This window comes from Candoia aspera, chromosome 13 (assembly GCF_035149785.1).
Source record: "Candoia aspera isolate rCanAsp1 chromosome 13, rCanAsp1.hap2, whole genome shotgun sequence".
Lineage (NCBI taxonomy): Eukaryota > Metazoa > Chordata > Lepidosauria > Squamata > Boidae > Candoia > Candoia aspera.
The window spans coordinates 2,233,537-2,250,402 of record NC_086165.1 but is presented as its reverse complement, the minus strand read 5'-3'; the positions used below and the strand labels follow the sequence as shown (position 1 = coordinate 2,250,402).

The 16,866-nt window shown below is 45.1% G+C and overlaps 1 protein-coding gene across 5 annotated transcripts in view; it reads left to right on the top strand.

Annotated features, from left to right (window-relative positions):
• Positions 1–1,554: 1,554 nt before the first annotated feature.
• Positions 1,555–16,866, top strand: part of TJP1 (tight junction protein 1) — a 56,140-nt gene continuing 40,828 nt past the window's right edge. For all 5 annotated transcript variants that reach the window (XM_063314026.1, XM_063314025.1, XM_063314024.1 and 2 more), the window contains exons 1-4: positions 1,555–1,653; positions 8,694–8,818; positions 9,886–9,988; positions 14,236–14,509. In XM_063314026.1, coding sequence (XP_063170096.1) covers positions 1,606–1,653; positions 8,694–8,818; positions 9,886–9,988; positions 14,236–14,509 — 550 coding nt within the window. In that variant the 5' untranslated portion in view covers positions 1,555–1,605. The remainder of the gene's footprint in view (positions 1,654–8,693; positions 8,819–9,885; positions 9,989–14,235; positions 14,510–16,866) is intronic.

The window sequence follows — 16,866 nt, the reverse complement described above, 5'->3', positions numbered from 1 at the left end:
GCAACTTCCCCGTGGCACTCTCTCCCTGTTTTACCCATAATCCGTAGCTGGAGTAAAATGCGTGCCAGGTCGCACCCCTCCTCCAAAGCACCCAGGGGCGGGCCTGTTTCTAAAAGGGTACGTGGAAAAGCACACAGCGGCCAAACCCCCAGACGCTGTAATTTACAGTAACTGGATCTGGTTGCTCCTTTAAGACCGTTCAGATGACGTGAATCACTCTGCAATGATGAATGTGGTATATTTTTGTGGTGTTTAGAAGACTTGTTCATTTGGCTGTTTGTTCAGGGCCCTCGGCCTCGGAAACTTCACTTTTCGCAGATTCCGGAGGCAGGGAGCCCAGCTTGCAAGCAGATAATTTAGCCGAGGTGGGTGAGAAACCATGATTTAGCTGAAAGGGCTTCCTTGTTATTGGCACTGAAATTCTTCCTGACATGATGCAGAAGGAGGAGAAATTGCAGACTGCTGCTTGCTACGGCTGATCGTCAGAAAACCTTGCCTTGACCTATTTTCCGTTTGTCCCGGGCCATGGCATGGCATCTGGCATCCTCCAGATAACATTCTGGAAGTGACTCTTGAGATAGTTATTATGGTGTCAGCGGGGCTGATAATCCGCAGATGTTTCCCATAATTAGGGATTTGCTGTTTTTTTACATCCAGTGTGGAAAAGGTGTTTCTGAACAGATGAGTGCTCCTGTGCCTGCTTCAGAACACTTTTTCCAGTTTTGGATATGGAGCTCATCCCCATCTGTAGTATATTCTTAAGTAAGGAGTATGAGAAGAGTTGAAAAGATGCTACACACACGCACACACACACACACACACACACACACAGAGATAATTAGAATTTTTCAATACAATAAAGGTATAAAAAATTAAAAGAATAAGATAGAAAAGAAAAAAGAAGTGAAAAAAGAAAGAAAACATAGAATTAGGACTTCCGCCCTTCTTTCTATCGAGTGATTGACATCGTATTCTTTCCCCTCCCTCTCCAACCCTTTTTAATCCCCAGATCCATAAATCATTAATTCAGTCTTGTCTTCTTTCAACAAAAAGTCCATATAAGGTTTCCAGTCTTTGAAAAAAGTCTTTATCACTTCTTTCCTGACCAAACTGGTCAGCTTCACCATGTCTGCAAGCTCCATCAATTTTATAATCCACTCTTCTACTGTGGGGATTTCATTATTCTTCCATCTTTGGGCGTACAGTAGTTTTGTACACACAGAGTATTATTTTTTTTTAATGGGAAGAGATTTCTGATTTCTGGGTATGTTTTGTTAGCCTTTTGAGTTGCGTGCCTTTTAAAAGCATTTAACACATGAGTTTGCTGTGTGCGTTTGCTATGATTTTTTGTATTACAAAAATGAAAAGCTATCATACGTTCCATCAATGCTCATAATAGTCTTTTTAAGCTGAAAAAGAATGGACTGAATAATGATAGGACCATAATTTAAAAGCCACAAAATGCACAGTTAGTTTGACCTGGCTGCATCCATGGTGAGCAGTGACCATTTTGAAAGTGGCTGTATGCTTCGGATTATAGGTTTATGGAAGTTAATTAATGAAATTAATTTTGATTTTTTTCCCTCCTTTAATCAGAGCACAACAATGGAAGAAACTGCCATATGGGAACAACACACAGTGACGCTTCACAGGGTGAGTTTCTGAAATGACAGTTCTGTGACAATAACTGAGGCTATGCTTGAAACCAGCCAGAAAAAATATGGACGTCCAGAAGATAAAATAAAAGGTGACAATTCATTGTTCCTTTGTTTGAAAGCCGCAGCATCGTAAGCAGCTTATAATTTCTTACACCCTTTTACCATCTATGCATCGAGGTACCCAGGGCTGATGGTTACTAGTTTGTCCTTTTAAATAGGCGAAATTTCTTTCAACCACATGGAAATAGGTAGGATCCCCCCTGGGGGGTGTTCATAAAGTCGTTAGCCTTCATTGTGCTATACAATAAAGGGGGCTTTATTGTACAGCACAATGCAGGATAATGATTTTATGGAAAACATCATTGTAGGCCTCATCTGCCGTGGTATGTTGCCTGCGCATTTTATTTTGGCTTTGCATTCGCCCTTCTTCAAAAGAGACTGTGTGGTGCCCCGGAAGAAATCCCCAAATGGTTTTATAATAAGATCCAATAAAACAAAAGAGAATTGCAACAAAAATGAACAATTGAAAGGACAAACAAACCAGCTAGCCGAGAAATTGAGTTGCTCAAGAATTAAACAGCGGCTGAACCAGTTTGTACATGACTGGACGTCCTCCAGCGAGGTGTATGCAACATGTTCTTAAGTGTGGTTAAACACCGGTCTAGTAGGATTTCATGGTTGTGAGCTACTCTATAATACTGTTGTAACATTAGAAACCTAGATTGTTGACTTTGGTGATGCCTTTCCCCGATAGCTGAGTCCTTTCAGCTCCTTAGATTTCTCTGCAGCTAAAGATTAAACGCTCAATTTATCTTGGGCACCTCCCTTTCTCTCTCCTTCTTCCACTCCCCTCTTTCTTTTTTAAAGTTTCTTGATGAAGGTCGGCTTCTTTCTGCAAAGGGTGGAAAGATAAAGGGATGGAATAAAATAATTCTGTAAATCCTAACATTCAGATGCTGAACGGAGGTGGAAGGAAAAGTCCACTTTCTCTGGAGGGTTGCTGTTATGTGAAGAGTGGTGGGCTGGTGGCTGAGATGCTCTGAGTGCAGCCTGGAGAACAGGTCTGAGTGGGAGGGCTTCAGAGTTGTGCAGTAGATAAAACTGCACCATACGCTCTTAATTCCTGCTTGGGAAAAGAGCTTTCTGAGGCTTCGGAACCAGACTTTTCTCCCCTCAACGGAAACAGAAGTCCTGAAGGAGATTTCCGCTTCCTCTGATTCTTGATTAAAACTTGGATTTAGTCAAAGCAAGATCACCTCTCCAGTTCGTTGGGAATGGCATCTGTTTTCCCAGTGAGAGCTGGATAAAAGCTTCAGGAGAGGAGATGGCATTTGTCGGATGGTGGGCTTTCCTCTTTCTCCCCCTTTGTGAGCTAGATGGAGAGCGAGGTCCTTGTTGGCTGAATCTTCCTGCAACTTGGGGAAAACTGAAGGACTTGACAATTAGTTCTGGATGTGAAAAGGCCCCTAGAAACATTCCAGCAACTTTCACACTCCACTTCTCGTCACACATATTCCCACGTTTGCCCTGCAGAGTAGCAGCTTCGGGTGGTCATGAATCGTGAATTACGTTCTTTGTAGAGAAGATCAGAGTAACCTCAGGGTTGATGCAGCCAGCTCAACCACCTGTTGCTAAGAGAATTCTCTTCTAGTGTTGCATTAAGGCTGAATTTGCCTGTGTTCTTATGATGGGGGGTATAAATACAGCCAGTCCTCGCTTAACAACCATTCGTTGAGTGGTGGTTTGGACTTATGACGGTGCAGGAGAGACTGGCTTACGACCGGTCTTCACACTTACGACCGCAGTGGCATCCCCATGGTCACGTGATCGTGATTTGGGTGCTTGGGAACCGGCTTGCATTTATGACCGTCACAGTGTCCTGTGGTCACATGATCACCATTTTTTACCTTCTTGATTGGCTTCTGGCAAGCAAAATCAAGGGCGAACTGCGTGGTTCACGTAATGACTGCCACAAAAAAGGCCATAAAATCAGGTCGGATTTGCTTATTGACAGCTTTGCTTAGCAACCAAAATTCTGGTCCCAATTGTGGTCATTAAGTGAGGACTGCCTATAAGCAAAAGTGCAGATGGATATTTGTATACATTTTTTCTGTTCACTTAGTGTCCCATTTTAGTAGATGTTTCCTCCTACAAATAATTGCATCTGATCAGAGATGCTTTTCCCATTTCTGCTGTGAGATTCCTTGCCCGGTCCAACCCATGAGATCTTTTGTTCTGATTTATTAAACATTTTAAAGAAAGTCTGTAAATAAGCAATAAAAGACATGTGTAAGGAATAAAAGTGCAGGATACAAATAGTGGACTGTGAGTCAATAAACAATGGGTCTGAAATGTCATTAAAATGACAATTTTTAATTTTTTTTTAATGAAAAACTGAGAATCCCTATTAACTAGGTGTGTTCAGCTTAGCTTAATGCAGTATAAATCACCAACTAAACTACAATACGTGAAATCAGTACTAGAAATCTAATTTTGCATAGTTTAGATGTAGACTGTATGTAGGAAAGAACCCAAATCTTGGGTATGGTACAAATCCATGTATTAAATAATAGTCTGAGAATGGTTTCGAATTAAAAGTGAATTCTCTGTCAGCTCACAGTGTTGCCAGGCTCTGCACAGCAGCACTTAAAATTCGTCAGATAATGACCTGTGCCATAAACCAGACTTAATGAGCATCTAGTTCTCCCTACTAGACTACTCTATAATTTACTTTTATTTATTTTTATTTTGCATTTCGTATTTCGTCCCCACCCATCTCACTAAGAGCGACTCTGGGCGGTGACGAAATTTGATAGATACAGCCATCCACATACTAACCTTTATGCTCCCCTACAGCCGTCTAATGCGTTTACACTCCTGTTTTTTACACTTTCTATTTTAATACACACCGTTTTTGTATCTTCTAGCTTTTCATGCTTTTTTTTTTAGACTCTGATGTATCTTCTGTGCTCTTCGTTGACTGTGCCCCACCCTCCTTACGCTGGTCTATGACCGTAATAAAGATTTGATTTGATCTCTGTCAGCTTTAGTTTTTAGATCCAAAGTTAATCTGGACATGGAAGCATGCTCCCACAGCTTGTCACCATTCTTCCGAGGTAGGAATCTGAAACCCTTGCAGCCGAGATTTTTTTTGTTGAGGTGGTTTTCATAGGGCAACATGCAGCTGGAGACATCAACCCTATAGAGAGGCATTTGTACAAGAAGGAACGCTTACCTCTTTAGGGTCTGCTGAATTCATTCTGAACTACAGCGGAATAAAACACGCAGGACTTGACCTCCAAAAGGGTCTCAGGAGAGGGTCACTGAGGGAAGGGGTCTTCTTCTGGCAGTCTCCTCAACCCTGAGAAAGTTTCTGTTCTTTCAGGGTAGCCATATGGGGGCTAAAAACACACTTCCTAATATTTGCGTACCATGTGAAAACTTAAGAGCAGACCATCTGGTTTTCTGAGGGCCACCTTGCATTTCATGAAAACCATCAGGTGCGTTTGCATAAAAATACCACAGTTTTGAAGCCAGATGCCTGTTTTCTTGATTTTTCGGTTATGCGTGGAGAATAATGATGGATTTGATTATGTGCCAACAAGTTGTTTTCAGCTCCTAGCAACCACACAGATAGATTTTCTCCACAATGATCTATCCCCAAGCTGGTCCTTCAGGTCTCCCAATGGTGCACTCATCGCCACCCTAACTGAGTCCATCCACCTGGCAGGGAGAATATACTTACCTGTTTCCCCAGCCAAAAGCATCCTTCGCTTTGGGGCAAAATCACCGTGGATTAGATCAGCTTTAGTACTTGTGCCAGAAGAACTGGCCCTGCGGAATTGGTCCTTGCAACTCCTTCCAAAAATGGTTGTCGTGCAGGCAAGGGAAGAGAGGGAGCTGTGATGGGACTTGCATTCTTCTTTCTCCATGGTAGAATTTCAGCTTGGGGTGGTGGATTCTGGCAATGCTTGCTTTCCATTGCAAGAAAATAGAATTTCGTCCCAGCTGCGAGAGAAATATCTTGGAAGCGTTGTCCCCATTGTGATGATATTTTCTGCACACAGTGAATAGAATCCCACTGAGGACGAAAGAGCATCTGTGTGGTTTTCATCTTATTTCTCCCCAGGCGCTAAGACAGCCACAGCCAACATTTTCTCCTCAGCCCAAATTAGGACGAGCTTCTTCTTTTTGTTCCTCTGTTGTTTTATTTGCATTTGGTAGGCCCTTCCCTTGGCCAGCCTGGTGCCTGCTGACAGGTTGGCTGTGGACTTGTGGTTCCCCTCCGGTTCTCACATCCCATTTTGAGCAAGGCTAGAGGGACTCTGCAGCAGTTGTATCAGCCCTGATAGGCTTGGTTTTACGTGCTCGTTTTTGCTGCTAGCTGCTCTGTTGACTGCGTTTTAAAAATCCAAATTTTAGAAGCCCTTGGTTATATCTCCGTTTATTGATGTAATTTCCACAGTCACTGCTTGGCTGGCTTAAGGTCAGATGCCGGTGTTGGGGTACAGCCTGAGAAACTATAACCAAAATGTTTATTGTTCGCACCACTGTGTATCCCTCTCCCTCCTGCTGGCAATTTATTTAGGGATTCACTGGCCAACGCTCAAACTGGAATAGGATAGTTTTGATTTTTGGCCAGCAATTTTTAAACAGAAAACAAAAGGAACAGAGGAACATGCTTCCTTTAGCCAGCAGGAAGAAAAATTGTCAAAAGAGATGCTGCTGCGGTGCCTTGCTGGTGTTAGAATCTTTTACACTCCGTTTTTTAGGACCTGTGAAAAACAAATGTATTTGCATTGCCCCGAGCAAATACCGTCTCCAGAGTTAGCCAGTTGGAAACCATTTTAGAGCAGGTCTGATGTGGTTTGTCAGACCGTGTACAATTTTGTGAGGAAGTGAAATGCAGATCCCGATGGAAGTGGATTGCACTAGCGGTATGTGGTGCTCGTATCCAAAGCAGGAAGGGGTCTTAAGAACTGATGGTGGTGCTCTCGCTGCCTCTGTCAATACAGGTAGTCCTCAACTTACGACCACATTGGTCCCAATTAGGAATGCTAATCGAAGTGGTTGTTAAGTGAGTCATGCCCAATTTTACGACCTTTTTTGCTGCAGTCGTTAAAGCGAATCACGTGATTGTTATGTGAATCCAGCTTCCCCCATTGACTTCGCTTGTTGGAAGCTGGCTGGGAAGGTCACAAATGGTGATATGTGACCCCAGGACGCTGCAATTGTCATATATAACATGCTGGTTGCCAAGTGCCTGAATTTTGATCACATGACTGCAGGGACACTGTGACAGTCATAAGTGCGAGGACCGGTCATAAGTCACTTTTTCGGCACTGTTGTAACTTTGAACGGTCGCTAAATGGTCGTAAGTCAAGGACTACCTGTTACATGGTGAGCAAGTTTGCACTGGATCCAACCCTCTTTCGTATTTCAGATCCAAATAATGCACCCTCTAGATTACAGTCTTGGTTGCAGGCAAATAGGGAAGCAAGTTTATAAGGAATTTAGGGAGGAAGGAACAGGAAGCACAGAAAGGTAGACGATGGTCTGCAGGATGTATCTGGGTGCAAAATGAGAAAAGCCACACCAAGGCTAGAGACAGCTCTGCCCTAGAAGTATTCGTCTGGAGCCCAAAAATTTTGCAAAGTGCTATCACTAACGCAGGATCTTTTGACTTGGTTGACGCTGAGTTTTTGTGTTTGGATTGGGTTGCTTGCCAGTCATCAGATTAAGCCCGACTAATGGCAGAATGTACCAGACTTGGATGTCCATCTTATTCAGGAGGATGGCATCTTAAATTCAGGTTTCTGCAAGGCAGAGATTAAGGTGTGAAGGATAAGGGGTTCCCCAACCCCCTGAGCCTGGCCCTGTAAGAGAAGCATTTTTCTTGCCTTTCTGTTAACCCTCTTTAGTTCAGCTGAAGTTTATTTTCTCCCCATTGTGTGCTTCAGTGAAGTTGTGTGAGACAGCCTTCTGTGTGTTGCTCCAACAATTTGCATTTCGTTGCTTTGGATCTGGGCATTAATGGCATTGAACGTGGGAACTGAGGGTTAACGTGGTCCCGTGTGCCTGCATTAGGCTTCTTCCTGTATAACAGCAGCTGTGAATATTTCCAAGTTGTTCAGAACGGTTACGCAAGGCTTCGTAGAAGCCACACCACCTTTTCTAACCTAGTGCCCTGCCAATGTGTCAGATTTCAGCTTCTGTAACTCCCTGTGGCTGCGGATTATGTGGGTTGATGGAGCACCAGGTGGCTAAATAATGGCTGTTCAGATCAAAATAATTACCTCTCTACTTCAAAACACAAGTATGTGTTAAAGGTAAAGGTAAAGGTTTCCCTTGACGTAAAGTCCAGTCGTGTCCGACTCTAGGGGGCGGTGCTCATCTCCGTTTCAAAGCCTTGGAGCCGGCGTTGTCATAGACACTTCCGGGTCATGTGGCCAGTATGACTCACGGAACGCCGTTACCTTCCCGCCGAAGCGGTACCAATTAATCTACTCACATTTGCATGTTTTCGAACTGCTTGGTGTGCAGAAGCTGGGACGAGCAACGGGAGCTCACCCCGCCGCGCGGTTTCGAACCGCCGACCTTCCGATCGACAGCTCAGCGGTGTGCAAAACGGGTAGAGTTGAAGCATCCCAGCTGTAAGAGAGAGATCAGGGTGGGTCACCTCTGGGTTGGAACAGCAGTAAGGCTGGGACGCGTTCTGGACTTCGGAATGGGATGCTTGTGGGTCGGAATGGCCCTGAAACATTTTGCACACCACTAATACAGGTTTAATCCAGAGTTGTTGTAACGTGTTGTCCCATCATGGAAATCGCTGTACGATTTCCGTGTGATCTAAGATGGGTCGGGGTCTCCTGGAGTGGAGATGTTGGAGAACATCTGGGGTTGTGGCTCAGTGGAGAGCTGTCGCCTTGCTCAGAACGGTGACGTGATAAAGGGAATGGGTTAAAGCGGCACCAACATTGCCTGTTCCTTGAACATCCTGCAACCGGAAGCCAACCTCCTTTCCGATCTTCCTAGGCGCCTGGTTTTGGCTTTGGGATCGCAATTTCGGGTGGAAGAGATAATCCCCACTTCCAGAGTGGCGAGACATCAATCGTCATATCAGATGTGCTCAAAGGAGGCCCAGCAGAAGGGATGCTACAGTAAGTGTTGCCTTAACCTTGGACTTAGGGAGTGGATGTCGGGACTCGATAACGCCGGCTCTGCTCATTCCTCTTGCTTCTTACCCAACCCAACTATTTCCATGAAGCTGCTACACGAAGCACATTTGTTCTTTCTTAACCACCGTTGGAATAATGGGACTGCAGGATCATACAGGTAGTCCTCGCTTAACAATCATTTGTTTAGTGAAGGTTCGGACTTACGACGGTGCTGAAAAACCAACTTGCAACCGGTCCTGACACGACCATTGCTGCGTCCACATGATCACGATTTGGGTGCTTGGCAACCGGTTTACATTTATGACAGTCACAGTGTCCTGCGGTCATGTGATCGCCATTTTCAACCCTCTCGGCCAGCTTCTGGAAGCAAAATCAATAGAGAACCATGTGATTCGCTTAACGACCACATGGCTCACTTAATGAGCACAGTGATTCGTTTTAACAACCACTGCAAAAGTCGTAAAATCGGGTCTGATTCACCTAATGACTGCTTCATTTAACAACCAAAATTCCGGTCCCTGTTGTGGTCGTTAAGTGAGGACCACCTTTATGTTCTTCCCCTATTCCCACTGCCCTAGTATAAACACTTCTGTGGGCCCTCCTGAGTTTCCTTAACCAGGGAGTTTTTGTGCTAGAATACTGTAAATGTTAACCACACTTAGCTTAGCTCCCAGTCTGGGTTTTGAAAACCTAGTTCAGATCTGGGTTTGAAACAAAGCCTGGTTCCCATGACCAGTGTAACAGCAGAAGCCGAGGTCGAGTTCACAGACACGCAGTCCTGACTTTTAGGCTTTTAATAGTGATTATGGGAAGGGGAAACAAGGCTTCACCAGCTCGTCACCTTGGGCCTGGGAGAACCTGCCTGTGAAAAAATAGTGAATGGTGCAACCATCAAAGTGGCCCAAAGAACTTGCGCTAAGCAGAATATCTGCCCTCAGTTTTACTGTGAATTTGACCAAACTGTTCTCCTTCCTTTATGAACAGAGGGAGGTGTCTTACTTACCTGCTGTCCTCTTTACTTTCTTTTTTTCCCCAACCAACCTTTTCAGGGAGAATGACCGGGTCGCGATGGTCAACGGCGTTTCGATGGATAACGTGGAACATGCCTTTGCCGTCCAGCAGCTGAGAAAAAGTGGGAAAAATGCCAAAATTGTGAGTGGAGCCTTTTGCCCCCACCCCCGAAATGGCATGCCAGGGACGGCTGCCTTCCAGGAAAGCGTTGCCATGCTGGGTTTGTTCAGACAAATGAATAAGAAGCTTCAAGGGTCGACTTGGCAGGATGCACCTGTCATAGGCTGGTTCCAGCCCTTTGCGTAGTCCTCTGCTAAAGACTGATAGCTCTGAGCACTGGAACCCCTCTGAGATGGTTGGAGAAGAGAGCCAAATGTGGAAGTCAGGGCTGAGTCCTTGGCTGGTGTGGCTGGGAAGGATCTTTCCGTGGGCTGCTGAATGCTGTCCTTCTGACCACAGCTCTCTTTTCATCCATGACTCAGTAGTTTTCCCCCAGCTGTGAACAGCAGCTGCAGAAGACCCTGAAAGCCATAATTGGTCAGCCATAACCTTGGCTGAACAATGCTCTGACTTGTCTGTTTTCCTGCATCAAATATAATTTGGGGGTGGAAGTTGTAGACTATTCTTCTGCATTTATTGGGAGCTAGACCCTGCAGAGGAGCGGGCAGCTATACAGGTAGTCCTCGACTTACGGCCATCTGTTTAAAGACGGTCTGAAGTTATGGCAGCCTCGGAATTGGTCCTTTATGAAAGGCTGAAGATTGGAACGGGTGGATTGATGGGGGATGGATGGGGGAAAATGGAGAACACAGCCAAGTGTGTGGAGAATGGTCCTCTCTTGAATCTGGCAAGTGTGTGTGTGTGTGAGAGAGAGAGGGAGGGAGGGAGAGAGATGGGGACTCTTCCTCTTTCCAGCTGTGCATCAGTGGTGAGACCAGGGAGTTGATGGCTTGACCTAGAATGGAAATGTGATGGTAGAAAACCTGTCCTAGCCAAGACTTAAAACAGCTTTGCTTGTGGATATTTTAAAAGTTCCCTTGAACTCCTCAGTGGTAGAGTATTGGCTGCCGCTCTCTTCAGCTGAAAACGGCTCTTTAGTAAAGGAGCTTGGCACAAAAAGGTTGCTGGTGCAAAGGCGCATCTCTGGGTCTGGCAGGTGCATATATTTAATCTGCTTATCAACCCTTGTTGGCACAAAGCCAGAGCAGGCGGCTGATGTGTTGAACATTGGGGGGGGTGGGGGGAGTTGCAGACAAGGAAGGAATGTGTTTTGCGGAAGTGGCAGTCCAGAGCAAAAGGCCCGAAGGCAGCCTGGTCTCAAATGCGTTCACACAAGACCCTTTTGGGGACTATCGGTAGGGGGCTGCAACTGTACAGAAATATTGAAGCCTTGGGTGGTGCCCTGGGTACTCTGCTTCAGCACCGTGTTTGCCCTGTAAACAAGGCAGAAATGGGGCGGGGTGCGGTCTGGGAATTCCACAGCTTCCTCATCTGTGGAGCAGCATGTCGCAGCCAGAGAGATCTGGATGAGGAGGGTGGTGGACTCTCTTTTTGATAGGGTGCTCACAAAGTCTTGCTTCGTGTATCTGGCTTTCTCTGACTTTGGTGAAATAGGACTTTGAAGAAGGATTATGGATTATGGATTTGCCCCATGTCGAGTCAGTGCATCAGCCCATCTACCATAGCGTTCTCCACCACAGCAGGCTCTCTGCAAGATTTCAAGTGGGAATCTTCCCCAACCATTCCTGGAAGTATCAGGGCTTGAATTTGTTCGGTTTGCAAAACAGTGGACCTGACATTTCTCCCTGTGCCCTTGAATAGTCTTCCCCAACTTTCTCTTCTCCAGATGTTCTGGGTGTACATCTGCAGATTCCTCAGACAGATTAGGATTTCTAAACCCAGCCTGGTTTTAGCAAGGAGGAGAAAGCCTCAATTAGAATTAGAATTAGAATGGTCAAGTGAAGGTTTAAGTGAGGACTTGGGCTATACATCTTGGTGACAGTCCCCAAACACTTTGGTTCCTACCTATTTCAGCACATTTCCTAAATTGTACTTAGCCAGATTTTCTCCAAATTATGAAAGAATCTGTCTTGAATTCCACTTTCCTGTGCAGGTGACAAAATCCTGGCAAGCCTTCGTCACACCTCCCTCCTGGTCTAGAGTCTCAGGCTGCTAATCCAGGTAGTCCTCGACTTATGACCGCAGTTGGGACTGGAATTTCCATCGTAAGTCGAGACACCACGTGACCAGACCCAATTTTACGACCATTTTTACAGCAGTCGTTAACCGAATTCAGCTTCCCCAATGGGCATGTTTTGCCAGAAAACGGCAAAAAAAGTCGCAAAATGTGATCACGTGACCGCGGAGCACTGCCACCGGTTGTAAATGCGAACCGGTTGCCAAGTGCCCAAAATGCGATCATGTGATCGTGAAGGGGTGGTGCAACATTTTGCAATGCTTGCAAGTGCTTTCCAGACCATAAAGCACCCATTCCGAGGCCGTGGTAACTTTGGACCGTCGTTAAACAGATGGTCGTAAGTCAAAGACCACCTGTATTCCCTTCTTCTTCCCTAATGGCTTCAAGCACCTTCTGCCTTAAACAGCCTTCCTTTCCCTCCAACCTAAAGAAGCAGGTTTTTCCTTCATGCTCAGCTGCTGCCATTTGCCATCACACTCTGCAACTGCATCTTTAACCTTTTTCTTAAATCAGCACCGCGGCTTGTCACCAGTGGTCGAGAGCAGGCACCTCAAGCCAAGGCAATTCCACGTTGCATGAAGGAAGAGATGAACTTGCTCACACGTTGTTCCGTTTGACAGTTCCTCTTTTTTAAAAGTCTCTGCTGGAATTTGATCCTGTTTCTTGACATGGAGTCCCTTGTACAAGTGGGAGGAAGCAGGTTTTATGCCCCCCAGCCCCTAAAGGCCAGGCAAGGAAGGGGTGACCTCCATGATGGTGGTTGAAAACCCAACACATTTGGAAACGGCCACATTGGGGAAAGAAGGGAGGAGGCTCTGTGGAATGAAAATTATAATCATGTTATAGTTAAAATGAGCATTGTTTAAACTTTGATGATTTTTTTGGCATGAATGGAAAAAGATTTCCAAGCTGTTTGATGTGCTTTTGACCAAGTGGACTTCTTTCTCGCTTTTTCGTGGCTCGCCGGCTGTTTGTGGCTCTCAATCTGTTTTAAAATAGAGTTCGCAAGGGCAATCTTGGCTGTAACTAATCCTTGCTTAGATTTCTGGGAGTATACTTTGACTTATCATAGTTTATACTTTGACCATCATTTTAACCCTTGTCTAAGGGAGCTCTCTTGTTTTTATTCATCCCTTTTGTTGGTCTTTTGGCATGATAGACAGTTTTGAAAAACACGTACCTATGGTTATTAAAAATAACCTTCACAAAACTGAATTGAATTGACAGATCTCACTTGTCAGTGGCTCCAGCTTCATTTGTTTCTTCTACTTCCATGGAAATTCTGTGTGTATTCATGCAGGTGGGCCCCATACAAGTTTTATCTGTTTTTTCCATTTGGCATCTAGGTGGGGAGAAAAATGTAAGTCGTCTGTCTTTTTTTTCCCCAGTGTGTTTAGAAGGGTTTGTCATAAGGGCAAGTTCTTCTTTTTCAAGGAATCATTTGGGGTTTAGTGGGGGGTCTTTGCCCATGAGTAGAGTAGAGTAGAGAAGCGCCCTCCCGAAACAGTTCTGGGTGGGTGAACAGATGCGTTACTTGGAGTAGGGGTCCCTGGACTCTTCAGCCCATCAACCCCTTCATGAAGTTTCAGACTGTTCAACCCCCAAACATTTATTATACGAAAATAATTTAATAAATGCTACTTTAACTAACAGTACTATGAATAACCACCACCACCACCACCACAACAATAATGGATAGGTCCCATTGACCCCTGGGGATCCATATCGACCACTTTGGGGACCCTGACTTAGAACACATTTGTGCTCTCAGTGATTATGTTCTTTCGCATGCTGTGGATAAATCAGCCTTTATTAACCTTTACGAAGCAACTAAACCTTTTCCCCAGCAACCTTTTTTAACGGGGCACGTGGTTCTTTTCCGATAATGCTTATCTTAGCCATTTTTCTCTGTGCGTACGTTCCCTGTTGGTTTTAAATTTGCCATTGCATTTTTAATGCTTTCTAAATCCATCTTGGAGCAGAGCAGTGGAGTTTAAAAAGGAATAATTTAACCTCTCCTTTTCCTCCTGGGTATTACACTAATAGGTATGCTAGACAGTAGCTGCTAACCTAAACATAACTCTATGTTTAAAATCCATCACTCTATCCAGAATGTTACGCATTCTAAGTTTGGCGTGTGGGTAGCTTGACATCTCTGCCAGAAACGAGCGATGCCTGTGATGTATTCCAGACCATCCGAAGAATGAAAAAAGTTCAGATCCCGGTCACTCGGACGGATCCCGACCCAGCCTCTGAAAATGACGAGGACAGCTACGAAGAGGAGCTGCATGACCCCAGAAGTTCCCACGGTGCTACAGGCAGAAGGCACGAGAAAAGTTGGACAAGGGACCGGAGTGCGAGTAGAGAAAGGAGCATGTCGCCGAGGTCAGATCGGAGATCGGTGGCTTCCAGTCAGCCCGCAAAACCTACTAAGGTCACGTTGGTGAAATCAAGGAAGAATGAAGGTTTGTTACCGTCTTACAAACCTTGGTTGAGTGTGTGGACCTCGTTAAAGAATTACCCCTCTCGGTCTTGACTCCATGTTGCCATTTTAATCAAATTGGTGATGGAGGTAAATGGAGGGATCTTGAGAGCTCGTTCCCCTTATGTTCTAACTGGATTATTTGAAAATGCTTCAAGGATATACAGGTAGTCCTCGCTTAATGACCACAATTGGGACTGGAATTTCAGTTGCTAAGTGAAGCAGTCATTAAGCAAATCCGACACAATTTTACAACCTTTTTTGCGATGGTCGTTAAGCAAACTGTGCAGCTCCCCAATGATTTTGCTTGTCAGAAGCTAGCTGGGAAGGTTGAAAATGACGATCGCATGACCACGGGATGCTGCAATGGACATAAATGTGAACCGGTTGCCAAGCACCCGAATAGTGATCATGTGACCATGGGGACGCTGCAATGGTCATGTGAGGACTGGTTGTAAATCGGTTTTCCCAGCACTGTTGTAAGTCTGAACCATCACTAAACAAATGGTTGTTAAGCGAGGACTACCTGTAAGAATTGGGAATCCATAGGGAATTAAATCTCAGTGAGTGTCATCCACCTTGTCTGGAAAACTTAATTGCACCTTACCAACGCCCCCCCCCCCGCCCTTTTAAGAGTAGGACGTGTTCCCCGAAATGCATTTTAGATTCCCAAGCAGTTGTTTAACACTGCTGTGTTGTGTAGTTGCCAACTTCAGGCAGCTGCCTAAAAATGGGAAACTCCGTGCATCAGTTGGGCACGTGGATAACATTTCTTAACCAGTTATGAGAGTCCGGAGTGGGTGTGTCCTGGTCCTTTCGTCCCACATGAGAAACACTCCTTTGGTTTCTGTGATTAGCCTCCCGTGTCTGGGTATCTGAAATGGAGATATCGGACACTTTGGGGAGATGATCTTTTCTTGAACTGGTGCAACTGGTGCAGCCTACTTTACTTTGGCTTGATCTTGATTAGGGTAAAGTTAGCTTGATTTCATAGATGGTGAGCACGAGGCCTCTCCTAGGTATGAAAGCTGGCTGGGTGACTTGGTGGCTACTATTACTTCCTCCTCCTCCTCCTCCTCCTCCTCCTCTTCTTCTTCCTATTATTATTATTATTATTATTATTATTGGTTTTGTCCTCCAATTTACATTTTCCCTTTCACCAACCTAACTTTTTAGCACAAATTTGGGAGGGCTTTGCTAACCCGAATAAAGAGCGATGCCAGTTGAGCTGGCAGTGCTGCAGTTCCGCTCTTCTGATTGTGTTCCTCCAAGAATGCATTGGCAAAACAGGTTTCCTTAATAGCTGTTCCTCCGTCATGAGAGGACCGAAGGATACGTTAATGATCCGTGAGTCAGTCTCACCACCACATTGTGTGTGTTACAGACTTAATTGTGCCATTTGGAGAATTCAGAGCCATTCAAAATCCGGTGTTTTTGCTGTTCACTAATCACGTGGCATCCCTGCCTTCTCCCTGGCTGTTCACACGTCAGGATAACCTTCGGTCCAAATCTAGATTGGCCTTGACAGGTTATGTGAGTTTCAGATCCAATCCAAGGTTGTCCTATGGATTGGTGTGCAGAGCAAGAACACAACTCTGAAAGGGGCTAAGTCAACCCACTTGGGCTAGAGATCCAGGCAGGGCGTCTCCAACTACACCTCATGGCCTCCCACAGAGTTGCAAGCAATGTAGAGAGTGGTCACCTGGTCATAAAATTGAAGAAAAGAAACCAGTCTTGCTGGGCAAGGACAGCCAGACTGCCCAAACTTGTTATGTGCTTTGTTCCCCACTTGGCCTGCATAGTCTGGCAGGGCTCCAACTTTGAAAACCCCTGCGATGCATAAACTAAAATTTAATTAATACAAGGGAGTGGTATATTTATTTCTGGTCTAACCCTAATCCCAATGAAATCATTAGCTTTATTCATGGACGGGGGAAGAAGGTTGCACAAGTTCTTTTATCTTTTTAGGGCATCGTTTCCTCACATCATTTGAAAACCACTGGTTTAAGGAATGAAGAAAAAGGAATCAGGGAACGATGGCCCCGTCTCTGGCTGGCACAGTCTAGAGTAGGCCCTATTGGGCTAGATCGGTGTTTTCAACCTGGGCAACTTGAAGATGTGCAGACCAACTCCTGGAATTCTCCAGCCAATTCCACACATCTTCAAGTTGCCCAGGTTGAAAAACACTGGGCTAGATGGAACAGAGGTCCAAGAAAATAAGGGGTCTTTGGATATAGCTGGCAGAACGTTCCAACTTTGATGGCCATCACTGAGAAGGTCTTCTCCTGCACAGCCTCTCATCATACCCTGGGAGACAGTAGCTTCAACATCTGCTGAAGA